At 41.5% G+C, this 12751-nt stretch overlaps 4 protein-coding genes across 5 annotated transcripts; 2 read left to right on the top strand and 2 right to left on the bottom strand.

Annotated features, from left to right (window-relative positions):
- Positions 1-168: 168 nt before the first annotated feature.
- LOC118436375 lies at positions 169-1926 on the top strand. Its single transcript, XM_035854340.1, has 2 exons — positions 169-973; positions 1034-1926. Exons 1-2 carry the CDS (start codon positions 200-202, stop codon positions 1898-1900), a joined length of 1641 nt encoding a protein of 546 aa, XP_035710233.1. The 5' UTR covers positions 169-199; the 3' UTR covers positions 1901-1926.
- LOC110853048 lies at positions 1911-5004 on the bottom strand. The gene is made up of 2 exons (XM_022101273.2): positions 4492-5004; positions 1911-4250 (listed from the first exon to the last, which is right to left on the bottom strand). Exon 2 carries the CDS (start codon positions 4216-4218, stop codon positions 2317-2319), a length of 1902 nt encoding a protein of 633 aa, XP_021956965.1. The 5' UTR covers positions 4219-4250; positions 4492-5004; the 3' UTR covers positions 1911-2316.
- Positions 5005-5851: 847 nt separating this feature from the next.
- On the top strand, positions 5852-9020 carry LOC110853105 (conserved oligomeric Golgi complex subunit 5). The gene is made up of 10 exons (XM_022101335.2): positions 5852-6033; positions 6107-6529; positions 6602-6657; positions 6728-6953; positions 7082-7442; positions 7510-7787; positions 7853-8042; positions 8128-8241; positions 8340-8655; positions 8724-9020. The coding sequence occupies exons 1-10, from the start codon at positions 6000-6002 to the stop codon at positions 8910-8912; spliced, it is 2187 nt and encodes a 728-aa protein (XP_021957027.1). The 5' UTR covers positions 5852-5999; the 3' UTR covers positions 8913-9020.
- Positions 8925-12331, bottom strand: LOC110853106 (ras-related protein ced-10). 2 transcript variants are annotated; one of them, XM_022101336.2, is made up of 5 exons: positions 12168-12331; positions 10844-11041; positions 10712-10775; positions 10537-10651; positions 8925-9760 (listed from the first exon to the last, which is right to left on the bottom strand). In XM_022101336.2, exons 2-5 carry the CDS (start codon positions 10959-10961, stop codon positions 9392-9394), a joined length of 666 nt encoding a protein of 221 aa, XP_021957028.1. In that variant the 5' UTR covers positions 10962-11041; positions 12168-12331; the 3' UTR covers positions 8925-9391. The 2 variants fall into 2 exon arrangements, with proteins under 2 accessions (XP_021957028.1, XP_021957030.1); XM_022101338.2 differs by lacking the exon at positions 12168-12331 and adding an exon at positions 11419-12084.
- Between the last annotated feature and the right edge of the window lie 420 nt (positions 12332-12751).

Here is a 12751-nt window from a genome sequence, read left to right as displayed (position 1 = left end):
TTAGACGAGATGCAAGGCGTAAATCGTGAAAAAATTGTGTACACGTGTAGCCAAGGCTATGCATGCATTTTGACGAAATGACGAAATTTCTAGACAAAATATTTGTCAATGGAACTTTTTGAGAAATTTGCAGTTTCATTTTTTGTGTGAATCTGCTGTTTTTGTCACATTCTGTCCACATTTTTGTTAACTTTGAATCATGCCGTCAACCAGACATATTAAGAAACCTCACAGAATTAGCACCAAGGCGAAACTACGCCTCCACTACTACCGAATACTTCTAGAAACTTCAAACTTTGTTGATAAATTTCGAAAAGAAAAATTACCCATTGACAGCGACGACAATGGATTGTACCGAGACCCCAAAGAAGAAACGACTCAACCCTCTAAAAGGACACCACGTCGGAATACGTCGCCCCCTGTTGAGAAGAAGACAAGAAACGAAGGTACAAGGCGAAAGGGTCACGACCACGTAAAGTCACCCCTCTTTAGCAGCAGTCCGACCAGCAGCGTCGATCAGGTCGTCCGAAAAGGAAGGGTCAAACTGTGTCCATCTCAGAGTGCGGACGAATTCTATCAATTTCAGTACGAGCGGATGAACAAGAGCTATGCGGATATGTACCTTGGCCCCAGTCACAGTCAGATCCTCGCTTCCTCGTGCAAAAATAATATGATCACTCTTGAAGAACAAGAAGAAATATGTCTGCCTTTACCTCACAAAGTCAGAGTCCGAGCCGTTTCCAGTGATGAGAGCATTTTTCACAGGCAGAAGAAAACAGACGCCAGACAACGTCGTCGTCGCTCTTCTCGAACAACGAGACAAAGCGCGTCCCACGTTGAGGAGACCTCGTGCAAAGATGTGGGCGGAGATCGTCGCAATAATGATAGTCTGATTGGGAGAGAGAAGGCGGAAAATAATGGTGATGGCGAAACTACTTATCCCCAAAAATCTGCAAGTATTCATCAGGAGGAGGTATTTACATTAATAATACCCGAGACGAATTTAGTCATGAATTAATTTTGCAATATGCAGATTATCCGGGCAGATTCAGACCACGGAAAAATACGCATCTCCAGACACCGTATTCATCTCAGAGCAGAGAATGCGGAAAATAATAATGACGATGATGATGCCGACCGTGGCTGGACCGTTGAGACGAAAACGATGGAAATCATTCAAGTCGAAACGAGCGAAGAGTCCCCATCTTCTACTCGTGACGAGGAGAAGGATCTCGCCCTAGTTCAGAGCGACGAGAAAGTCGACCAGACCAAAGGTCCCGCTGAGAAAAGAGCAGCCGCCAAGAAATTAGCGAAACAAGTCCGCCTGCAAGGATTGAGGCGGCGGAAACAGGTCATCAAAAAAAGCATGACTGACTCCTTGTCCGCCATCAAGTCCACCATCCACGCGCTCACTCACCGCCGTCGAGACCCCTCCGCCTACAACATAAAATCCTACCCGCTCCGATTCGGTCTTTCTGTTGTCGACCCACGCAGAAAAGCAGCGGCCCCATCAACGTCGTCGTCGTCACTAATTCCACTTTTCGACCCCATTTCTGGGAGAAGGTTGAAACTCAAGAAGGGCGACGACAGCTCCATGTTGACGAAAATATTTGACGTCATGTCGCCCAAGAAGGGGAATAATTACAACCACGCCCAGACGAAATCCCACCCGTACAACGTGACCAAATTGAATAATAGTAATAATAATACGCCTGAAACGAACGTGGTGAGAAAAACCTTGTCCGAAATCTACCAACAGAGCGGTAACAATAACGAGAAAATGACACGATCCTATTACCACGACTCTGCTTCCGATGATGATGATGACAAAATTCGCGAGTACTATTACAAACCGCAGTCCCCCATGACGGAAAAGTATGCGGAATTATTGCGAAAATAAAATATTAAGATATGTACATATGTTAATTTATTTGCATTTATCGTTGCATTTAATATTTACAAAGTTAGAACTATTTACGAAAGTATCACTATTTCACCGAGATGGACAGAATACTTTGTCAAAATACGGGATTTTGAGCTCCGGTCTTCTCAAGGCTTGTGAGGAAAATAACCTTTTATCGCTGTCAAAATACTTTATTTATAAATCGCGAAAACAGTATTTTGACAGCGATAAAAAGCTGATTTCTTCACAAAACCTTTATTTTCATATGACCGTTATCTTCTCCACGTAGATTTTCGTCTTTTTGTGGATGTAACAGCCCTGGAAATCCAAACCCTGGGAAGAACGAAGCTCAAAATACTGTATTTATTTTCATTTGTATTTTGTCAACCCCTGCACATCGACATTTCTATCTACTACTTGTTCTCGTCTAAATTGGTAATTTGCGACACGCTGAAGCTCACCGCACCCCTTCCATACTCATACTGTTTCGATAACGAGTTGAATTTTACGATCAGAAATGACATGAGGACACAGAGGACGATCGTTTGTGCCGTGACGAAGGCCCAGAGATACATGTGACCCGAATAGCAAGCGTCGTCAGTATTATTCCCACCACTCCCATCGTCACCCTCTACTTTTGGGGATGACAGCGTCAAACTTTCCCCCCGTTCCGCAGAAGAACTAATACTTTCCAAGTCCACGAGAGAGACTGTGTCCTCCGGAGAAAACAACGAGAAATTGACCTTCGTCGTCGGCTCGGCCAGAAAGTATTTCCCCTCCTGATTCCAGCTCGAGTTGACCATGTGATCCGGAATCACGTGCTGGACAAAAAGGCTGTTTCCACACGGGGCTCTAGCATAGAACTTATCATCGTGATAAGTCAGATAACAATTGCAGGGAAGCGTGACCTCCACACTGCCATAAATTTGCGGTGTAATCATCTCGTCCGGTTTTCCTTCACATTTTATCAGTATTGAAGTAATGCGATTAACCGCGATGACAAATCTGGTCGGAGAAACGCGTTGAATCAAGGGCAGCGTTTTTCTCCCGTATTCCGGCGGAAGCGGGTCACAATGAAGGGAACAAAACTCTCGGACTCGGATCGCTTCAAAGGAGGCGTTCAAGAGCTCGAAAATGCAGCGATTGACGAGCGGGCGCTGCGAAGAATCGGGCATGTGACAAAGGTCACCTGCAGGACGGCTCGCCTCCATCAAGGTTCTCGATGCCCGGTCAAAGTGAAAGTATTCTGGTTGCGCGTGTCTCGGGAGGTCAGAGACGCTCTTGACCCCGCACAACTGGTCCTCATAAAGGAACGTGGGGTAGGTAAACCGCATCAGGCTGTAGCTCCTCTCCACCCGGAGGACGGGAAGAAGTAGCTGCACGACCATCGTCGTGGGACCAAAGATGCAGTCGGCCACGGGCAGTTTGAGCAGCTTGGAGATGGTCAGCCCCGTTGGAAGGGTGTACTTTTGCGGGATGAGTTTCAACCTGAGTTCCTGCAAGGCTTTGTCCAACCTGCCCACTTTAAGGAAGGAGTAGGGCAGGACGTGATTCTGACAGGAAAGGAGTGCCTCTCGTAACCGGGTAATTTCGGAGAAAGTGTTGATCAGGTGGAGACCCTGGAGGGCGAGGAGGTTGTTAATCATTTCACCCGAATCGGGATCCGGCGCCATGAAGTTGTCCTTCATGGCGTCAAAGAGCGTCCCCGGGTCGGACGTGTAGTCGGTGATCTGCTCCTCGAAGTAGGACGGGAGGGTGTTGCACTTTTCGAGGAGGACGCGATACTCGGCGAGACCCATGTCACGCCCGTAAATGCCCTTCCACGAGCGGGCAATGATCTGTTCGCAGTCCTCGAAGTGGAGGGAAGCGTGGTGCGAGAATTTTTGGTAGTCTTGGGGAAGCTGTTGTCCGGTGGTTGCTTGTCGCAGTCCGGCTCGGAAGGCGGGGTGGATATCGGTATAGTTGGCTTTGTACTGTTTGAGGAATTCGTGCACGTGGAAGAAGACGGGGCAGGTGAAGAGCCAATCGGTCGTGGAGGTGGTAGCGGATTTATTGTCGGACCTGCAGTTGAGACGGGGAAGGATTTTGAACTTGTTGAAACCGACGGGGAGATTGGACCAGAGGTCGGAACGGAGACGGAATTCGAAGACGAGGGGGACTACTTTTTCGTAGAGGAGGGTTTGGAGGGGGGATTCCTCGGAGTAGATGCCCGTCACGACTTTGCCTTTGAGGGTGGGAAGGTCGTCGTGAAAGGGGGACGACGCGGTGCTGATGGCGAAAAGTGGGAGGAGGAAGAGGTACACGGACGTTATCATTGTGATGCTCTGTGTTCTTCAACTGACACCAACTGGACAGAAATTTGTAAAAAATTAACAAAATTTTGCACAAAGTTTATTCGGAATTATCTTTTCCAAAAATAATACTAATTTTCTTAAAATCTTTGTGATAATTTTTTTGCATTTTTCTACATATGTTTTGATAATAAATTAGTATTTGAAATATTGACAAAGAAAGTAAGCTTTTCCCCCGTTTATTTTCGAAAGTATGATCAAATTAATCGCAAATTTATTATTTTTATTCGTAAATACCTGATTTGGAATACAGCTCGTCTATCATCAAGCCCTTCTTGTCTTCTTCTTATTCTGGAGGAGTCGTCTTTATCGTTTCGATTCCTACCACAAATGAGAATTTTTGACAACAACCACTGCTGCGCGTGGACCACACAAGTTTCATTATCATTGCAGCATTTTTATTTGTGGGACAAGGGTTCGTGAATTTGTGTCAATATTGAACTTCTTGAGAGAGCTTTTATGAAACCGCAAGCTCTCCTCCGTCCACAGATTGATAAGCTCTAATCTGTATTTGTTTACACGCAAAAAACTAATCGTAACCCACAAAACCAAGGATTCAATATACCGGAAGAGACGAAGAAGATGATGAAAGTGCAGGATGGGATTCAACAAGTAAATGCGTACTATGCACTGGAGTAACGAAAGTGATTTGAAAAAATCAGGACAGAAGAGGACAAAGACTTTTTGTAGTTAAGCTGCTGGTAACTGGACACATGCTCATACTCGTCCAGTCGACATGCAAATATGTACTTTTTAAATTGACAATTAGATATTTTTTTGTGGTGGAAAGGGTTAAGATTTTTTGCTACCACGACTTGAACTCTTTATCTCTCTGTGTTTTATGCGACTTTTACATGCTCCCATAAATTCAAGAGTTGACACTGCATATTATTATCGTGTAAGTGGACATACTTATTATGACGATATGCGTATTATTAATGCATTTCGTTAAACTGCTGCTGACTCTGCTGCATCCACTTCATAATAAAACAGAAGAACAAGACCAAGTCAGTCTTCTAATCGAGAGAATGATGATTAATTACGTAATATGTAATTTAAGCGATTGAAATTATGGTGTAATGACCTAGTCCATACAGTGCAGAGAGATGCAAAAATATTTTTGTGTGTGCGATGCATATTCGTGAAGGAAGCGATAAGTTTGAGAGGAATGAGCATAACATAATTATGTACGGAATAGTACGGATGGGAGAAGAAGATGACCGTTACGTTATTATGCGTAATAAAATTGCTGGAATATTTTGCTAATCTCATAGTTTGAGATACTAATTGTAAGACTTTTGCCTCAATTTGCCTCATGTAAATGGAAAGAATCTTTCTATGTATATGCAAACATTCTCCTCATATTTATCATTTCCTTCATGGTTATGTATATGCAAGTATTTAGTAAGTTAGTTTTATAAAAAATGGCTCGTAGAGTGCATATTTTAACAGTAAAATATGTACAAGCAAGTTGAGACCAATTAATTTCGACGGTGCATGAAATGAGGTAAAATGAGACTTATAATTTTACAGAAATGAGACTATGGACAAAATGAGACAGAAATGAGACGAGTTGGCAAAGCGGTATGCCAGCTGGACTGAATTTGCCGAGTTGTCAAATGTGGGACGTGAAGTCTTGCAAGAATTATTAATTTGTAATTGTAAATTGTAATTTAGTAAAGTTGAAGGCAAATAATTCATGGTTTTATACATACTGTGATAAGTCATTAAGTTAACGGACAATCATGTCACTAACTTTGGACGAAATTGAGAAGGACGGTAAATTGCGAACGATATTTATTGAAACACTCTTTATACTGACAAAGTCTTTGTTTTTATTGTTCTTTTTCAGTGTTTCTGAAGCCTTTTACCCAGTCCAACTTTGACGTTGGGGGACATGTGACGTCTCTCTTACCGAAAACGTCGACTGCCTTGACCCAGCTCTCCACATCTATTTCGTCCATTGACCAGCAAATCCACGGAATTGTGACCACCCATCATGGCGACCTTCTCGCACAAACATCCAACGTCGAGCTTATGGAATCCGTCGTGCAAAACTGTAACAAGAGGGCGAGCATGTGTCTCCGCTCGGTGGATGGCGTTCGACAAAAGTTGAACGATCTACACGCCCAATGCCGACAGCAGGTTACCTACTTGGAAAACTTGTACAAGGCGAACCAAGCCATGAGAAGGATGAGGGCAGTGGTGGAAATCGATAAGCGTGCGGAGAACGAGCGGAATACGGCGGAAGTGGCGTCATGTGTGGCGCAAATTGGTAAATAGGCGTATCTTAAAGGAAATTAAGCTAGTCGATAACATTGTATCTCTATTATTATTTTTTAATTAGAACACCTGTGCCTTAAGTCACCCAAACTGGATTTTCTCCAACCTTATCATGATAAGGTGAAGCAAACAACAATTATTATTCATTTATTACTAATTGTTGTTAATTTTATTGTTATTATTGTTAAAGGCTTCCTCCCTTCGTCAAAATATAGAGAAACAAACCGAAAACATTTTGAATCAAGGGCTTCAAGCCAACTCACTGAGTCAGGTTTCCGGATGTTTGCAAATTTTCGCCAACCTGGACGTCCTCGAAGCAAAAATTGTCAAAGTTTTGGGCGAGACGGAAAAATATATTGAGAGAGATGTCAAAATTGCGCTGGAAGTTAAATTGCAGGCACCGTCTTCCACAAGAGGTAACCTCGTACTCATAACGGAGGTCTCCCCGCTTATGCTCTCTGATTTTGACCAAATTAGTGTCAATCGAACACAAATTTAATTATCATGGCGTAACTAAATAAATGCAAAACATATTAAATGGTAGGTGGTGGTCCTGGCCGAGCCGTGCTGCCGTCCACATCAAAAGCTATCGTCCAAACGTGGAGCAATTTAGATAATTTTGTCACCAAAGTGGTCGCCCACACGGGAAGGGTAAAACTATTATGGAAAGCCATCCTGGTCGGGAAGGATTCCTCGTCAAGCGTCCCATTCTTGGATTTCATCACGAGTGGGGAATCAGTCTGGACAAAATTTTGGAACAATTTTATGGACGTTTTAATTCGAAATTTTTCCACTTTGAAATTGGAGTTTATGAAGGCCGCGTTGGAAAATGAGTTTCCAAAATTACTCGGACTTTTCTGCACAATGGGGACAAAAATTGAGGAAGGCTCACCAACCAGTTTATCGTGAGTTGGGTTTCAAAAAATAATTTCAAAAAATCGCGAATTTTCTGATAATTTTTTCGCATGCCAGAATCCAGTCCGGCCTGCGTGGTGTGTTATCAAACTACGAAAAGGCCTACTTATCCAAATCGTTGGCCAGATTATTTGATTCAGTCAATCAGAATTTTGCCTCTATTCCCTCCACGTCCGGAATTGATGCTGTCGTCACCGTCATCAATAACGAAGTCAACCTGCAGGATGCTATTCTGAAGAAGTTGGTGAGTCGAAATGTGAGTAAAACCATCAACTTGGTATGTGTCAAGGCGGAACAATTAATTATCAATGATGGAAATTCGACACAAGTCATCGGTACGTAATTTTTGAATCATTAATTTTCAAGGTGTTAGAGTTAATGTCATTATAAATTTTCAAAGGGTCACCAACGGAATCACAAATGGCAAACGCACAACTTCTCAATTCTTTGGACTATTTTAAATCCGCATTTCCCGAAGCTACCGATGCTGTCGGGATAGTCACACAGAATTGCATCCATCCTCTCGTCCTTGCAGTGGGCGATGCCATCGAAGCCATCATTCTAACCATGCACAATGAAAACTTTCAACGGTACATTTTTTAATAATCCTCAATAATAAGAAATTCAATATAAAAAATCTTGATTATTTTAATAATTTGGTACTTATTGTTCTAGTTCGAGCCGAGCAACAGAGTATTCTCTTTACATCGGCGAACTCCAAAGTTTTCTCAATAGAGTTGCCAAAGACTATTTTTTAATGTTCCAGTCTTCCGAACTAATTTTAAAATGGTATGCAACTACAATTAACTTATGACCCCAAAATTCGCACATTTCTCTCGGCTCTGAGAATCCATGAAAATTTATGGACCCTTTTATATTCTTTTCAGTGGGATATCTCTGGCATCCAAGACAATCGACCTGTTCACTCGTCACGCCTGCCTTTTATCCTCGCTCAACCAAGAGTCCACCAAAACCCAGCTGCTAATCGACCTCAACCACTTGGAAATCGTATTGACTCCGGTGTGTCCCGTAATTTCCGACTTGGGAAAACCATACAAACTTCTCAAGGGATTTAAAACCTTGTTGTCCCTGAAAATGGAGGAAATCCCAAATTCAAACCTGGTCGGATCCGTTATCCCGTACAGTTTAGTGATCCATTTGCTGTTCAGATTTTCCCAGGGAGAAATGAAAATGCCACACACGGTACGGTTGGAAATTTTGGAGATTAACATTTTATTCGAGTATTAATTGATCTTTTTTATCCCCCACAGAACAACGCCTGGTCAATTACACGGTACAGCAAATGGCTTGATGGACACGGTGAAATGGAGCGATTGTCCCTGTTGAAAGCGTCGTTAGAGTCGTACGTGCACAGCGTCAAGTTTAAAGGGCTGCAAGAATTTACTCCCGTCTATCCTCACATGATCAGTTTGCTGCAGAAAGGAATGCTTGGTGGATAACAACGAGATTGATATGTAATAAATAGTGATTTATATGTACAACAATTTGTTATTATTACTTTTATAACAATTGTGAATAAATTAGATATATGCCGTTATTTAAAATGACAACCAACTCATTAACGTACGACTCGATGACTCATCACCAAAATCGACAAAATCTATACATTTTTAATCATTCCTCGGCTCTGGGAATTTATTTTAAAATTCTGGACCACAAATTTGTAGCCAGTGAGTTGAATGATGGTGAGTGTTTTAAGCCAGTGTCGACGAGTTACAATTTTTCTTAAGGCTTCGGCAATTTGAAATCTCCTTCAGAAACTCAAAATCTAAAGTGTATGTTTTTTTAATGGCAACGACCTGCCGAGAAATGTTTAAAAATGCGCTGCCTTTGACGATTTTGACATTGAGTCATCGAGTTCTACTCTAAAAATATATTTTGTGACATCCATAAAAAATGTTAACTAAATTATTTCCCTTTATAAAATACTACAGTTAAATTTCTTCCCCCTCAAACTACGACCCCTCTTCTGACCACCGCCACTCTTATTATTTTTCTGCTTCATTATGGCTCTCACCGCCTCGATGAAAACGGCATCCAAATTCTCTTGCGTTTTAGCCGAGCAACTTAGAAACTGGGCCGCCTTGATTTTTTTCTTCAGCTTTTTCCCATCACTTTCTGAGATAAGCTTGGTGTCGTCTTGCTCCGTGCGGAGGTCGCTCTTCGTCCCGACGAGGAGAATGGACGCCCTTGGACAGTGCTGGCGCAGCTCGGGAACCCATTTGATCTCCACGTTAGCGAAAGAGGCTGGGTTATCTATGGCGTAGCAGATTATGAAACAGTCAGTCTGCAAAAAAAGAACGAGGAAGGTTTAGCTTGATGTCCGGGTAAATATTAGCAGTGGTTCGTTTCTATCGGGTTTGCTACATTTCTTGCAGTGCAAAGGAAGGGATGCAAGAAAGTGCAAGAAATATGTGCATCTAGCCACGCGACCTATGAGCTATTTAATAGCGGCGGGGCGTAGTTTCTTGCGCCTTGCGTTTCTTGCAGGTCAAAATACCTGCAAGAAACCACTTGCTTCCCGTTATTAAGTAGCGTCAAAACTTCTTGTGATCACTTTGTCCGTCCGTCCGTAAGCAGGATATCTTTAGAATGTCTCGACATAATCAAAAGCGGTTTTCGCCATTGTGCTTCTAATTTTTAGTTGTCGGTCAAATTCGATAATGGAGTCAATCGGACCACCCCCCACAGCGCCAGGGGGTGTGGTTCAAAATTAAATTCACGTTAATTTTCATATGGGGTATCATTTTAAAGGAAATTTCGCCACGAATTCAATGACATCAATATTTTTGACCTTATGACCTTGACGATGAGGTCAGAGGTCAGAAAACACATAATTTTCATATGGGGTGTCATTTTAAAGGAAATTTGACTGCGATTTCAAGGACGTTAATATTTTTGACCTCATGACCGTTAGGAAGAGGTCATATACGGAGAAACGTTAAAGGAAACTTGAATCGCTCTGACGCTACTTATTTACATTGGTTTGGAGGGTTTATTTCTAGCAAATGTATACTTGCAACCGAAACACATGAAAATTAGATTTTATAAGTAAATCGTCACCTTTGGATAAGAGAGGGGTCGCAGCTTCTCATACTCTTCTTGACCTGCCGTATCCCAGACTGTAAGGCCCACCAATTTTCCATCGACGGTCAGCGTCTTGGCGTGGTTGTCGAACCTGTGGAGATAAAAATCGTCAAGTCTCACAGTGTTGACCAAAGATTAGTGACAATCTTACACTGTGGGGATGTACTCTTGAGGGAATGAGTTTTGCGTGTAGCTGATGAGTAGGCATGTCTTGCCTGCATTTCATTAGATACGTAAATTATTATGAAAGTTAGTTAAACTCAATTTTTGTTTTACTACTTACCGACGGTTCCATCTCCGACGACGGTGATCTTGATCGGGCGTAAGGTCTCCGTTATGGTGGGGGCATTATTGTGCGGCGTGGTGGAAGAGGAACTCGACCTGTTGGACCGGATGCTCATTTCTTTGACTTCGGGATTCGGAAAAAGTGTCACCACGAAAAATATGTTGTTGGCCGTAAATCTGACCAAGTTTGCACCACCTGAATAAATTAAAGCACAATCTTGACTATAAAATTCGGAGATTGGTGATGCCGACACCGCAACAAAATCACTCTGAGTTGATACTTCTACTAGATTAATTAATCAGCCCATTAATCTGCTCCGTGTCTCCTCGTTGAATGAGAGCAATTAACTAACTAATTCTAATAACAGAATAACAATTCCAAAAAGTCCAATGTAATGCATGCCACGCAGCATTAATGCACGGGAGAGAACAGGATGTCCACAAAAACCTATATTATTCGCTTAATTTCCTCTCCCAAATTTGCTATCGACTAAATTAGTCAGCCTAGTTTAAGTACTTGCATATTTACTTAAATGAGTGTATGTATTACAGTTTTAACAGTTCATTACTTACATTTGACTTCCTATTCACATCGGACGGAATATATGTATGTACATAAGCGAAACTAATGAAAAAGTCGACGCATAATAAATATACTGAACCGTAAATAAATAACAAAACAAGTTAAATAAATAAACCAAGGACAGGAAATTAAAGCCAGTCAGTAGTATGCATGTCGTCGTGGTACATGGAATTGGGGCGTCAATGACGCCGCGTCATTTATTATATTGTCGGGGGGATCATTACATATTATTATTACCCGTCGAGGCGTTAAAAAGGCACGTAATCGCAATAAATATATTCAACCTGGAGTGGACTAGTGGACATATTTACATAAGCTGTAGGGTTATTTAGTCACCTCTATAATGTATAATTGTATACATATTTAACTTGCCTGGTCACGTAAGTATGTACATAATTTAATAATTCTATGCTACATATCCCAGCCAGCATGTAGCTCTAAATATGCCGTATTGCCTAAATGGTCAAATAAACATCTATTCTATGAGCATATGTATCTATTGCCCTGTACACGAATTTACTCTATTCTAACTTATGTAAATATGCTTTCCGGTCTTTACTGCTCCAGTTTCAGATTTCATTTTAGTATTGTTTTATTTATGTCTCTAGACTAAACGGTTCTTAGAAGAAATTTTTCTGGGATTCGTCACCACCAGGAATGATGAATGTGTTGCTTTGTTTCTATTGTTCTGATTGCTGTGTTATTGAGTCAAACACTTCTTATCAAGAATGCCACGTACCTCGTCTAGGAATCCGAATAGGTCCAAGTATTCAATAGGATTAAGATTGTGATGTCTTGGTGTGAAATTGAATTGGGCAAGTTCTCCAGGAATGGAAAAACACTGATAAGGTTACACGTCACGTCACTAAAACATCATAAAAATTGTCCACACAATACGTGAAAGACTGAGAGAAATGGTGATGATAAGCTATGTGCAAATGATAATGCTATGTCATCGCGATGGTAGTGTTGGTAAATGGCAATGATGTAACTAAACAAATCCATCCATACATAATTAGGCGATAAGGTAGTGAGATGAAAGTAATAATAATAGTTGATAAGAGAGCATGTCTCACCAATAAAGTTAGTTATTAGTGATGATAACTGCTCATTTGTGACGCATATCACACATTTTCATGCATAAGCAAATACCTACTCATAAAATGTTCCATGAAAATTGCAAAAAAGTCTCAATGATTCTGAATTCGTAATTTATTTCAGCAATACAACAAACAAGTCAATATATGCAAAAACCTAGTATTAAACTGATCCTACCGCACCATCCAATAAATGACCGTGAAATATTGATTCAAAAAATATAAA

The sequence above is a fragment of the Folsomia candida genome, unplaced genomic scaffold (assembly GCF_002217175.1).
Source record: "Folsomia candida strain VU population unplaced genomic scaffold, ASM221717v1 Fcan01_Sc008, whole genome shotgun sequence".
NCBI lineage: Eukaryota > Metazoa > Arthropoda > Collembola > Entomobryomorpha > Isotomidae > Folsomia > Folsomia candida.
The sequence above is the reverse complement of the archived record's forward strand: the minus strand, read 5'-3'. Positions and strand labels throughout refer to the sequence as shown.

Excerpts from the sequence above, each read along its gene's own strand:
- LOC118436375 (XM_035854340.1), top strand. The coding sequence starts at position 200 with ATGCCGTCAACCAGACATATTAAGAAACCTCACAGAATTAGCACCAAG. Across the intron at positions 974-1,033 it reads CAAGTATTCATCAGGAGGAG|ATTATCCGGGCAGATTCAGA; the intron begins GTATTTACATTA and ends TGCAATATGCAG.
- LOC110853048 (XM_022101273.2), bottom strand. The coding sequence starts at position 4,218 with ATGATAACGTCCGTGTACCTCTTCCTCCTCCCACTTTTCGCCATCAGC.
- LOC110853105 (XM_022101335.2), top strand. The coding sequence starts at position 6,000 with ATGTCACTAACTTTGGACGAAATTGAGAAGGACG. Across the intron at positions 8,242-8,339 it reads TCCGAACTAATTTTAAAATG|TGGGATATCTCTGGCATCCA; the intron begins GTATGCAACTAC and ends TATTCTTTTCAG. Across the intron at positions 8,656-8,723 it reads AAATGAAAATGCCACACACG|AACAACGCCTGGTCAATTAC; the intron begins GTACGGTTGGAA and ends TATCCCCCACAG.
- LOC110853106 (XM_022101336.2), bottom strand. The coding sequence starts at position 10,961 with ATGAGCATCCGGTCCAACAGGTCGAGTTCCTCTTCCACCACGCCGCAC. Across the intron at positions 10,776-10,843 it reads CGTCGGAGATGGAACCGTCG|GCAAGACATGCCTACTCATC; the intron begins GTAAGTAGTAAA and ends AATGAAATGCAG. Across the intron at positions 10,652-10,711 it reads CAAGAGTACATCCCCACAGT|GTTCGACAACCACGCCAAGA; the intron begins GTAAGATTGTCA and ends TTATCTCCACAG.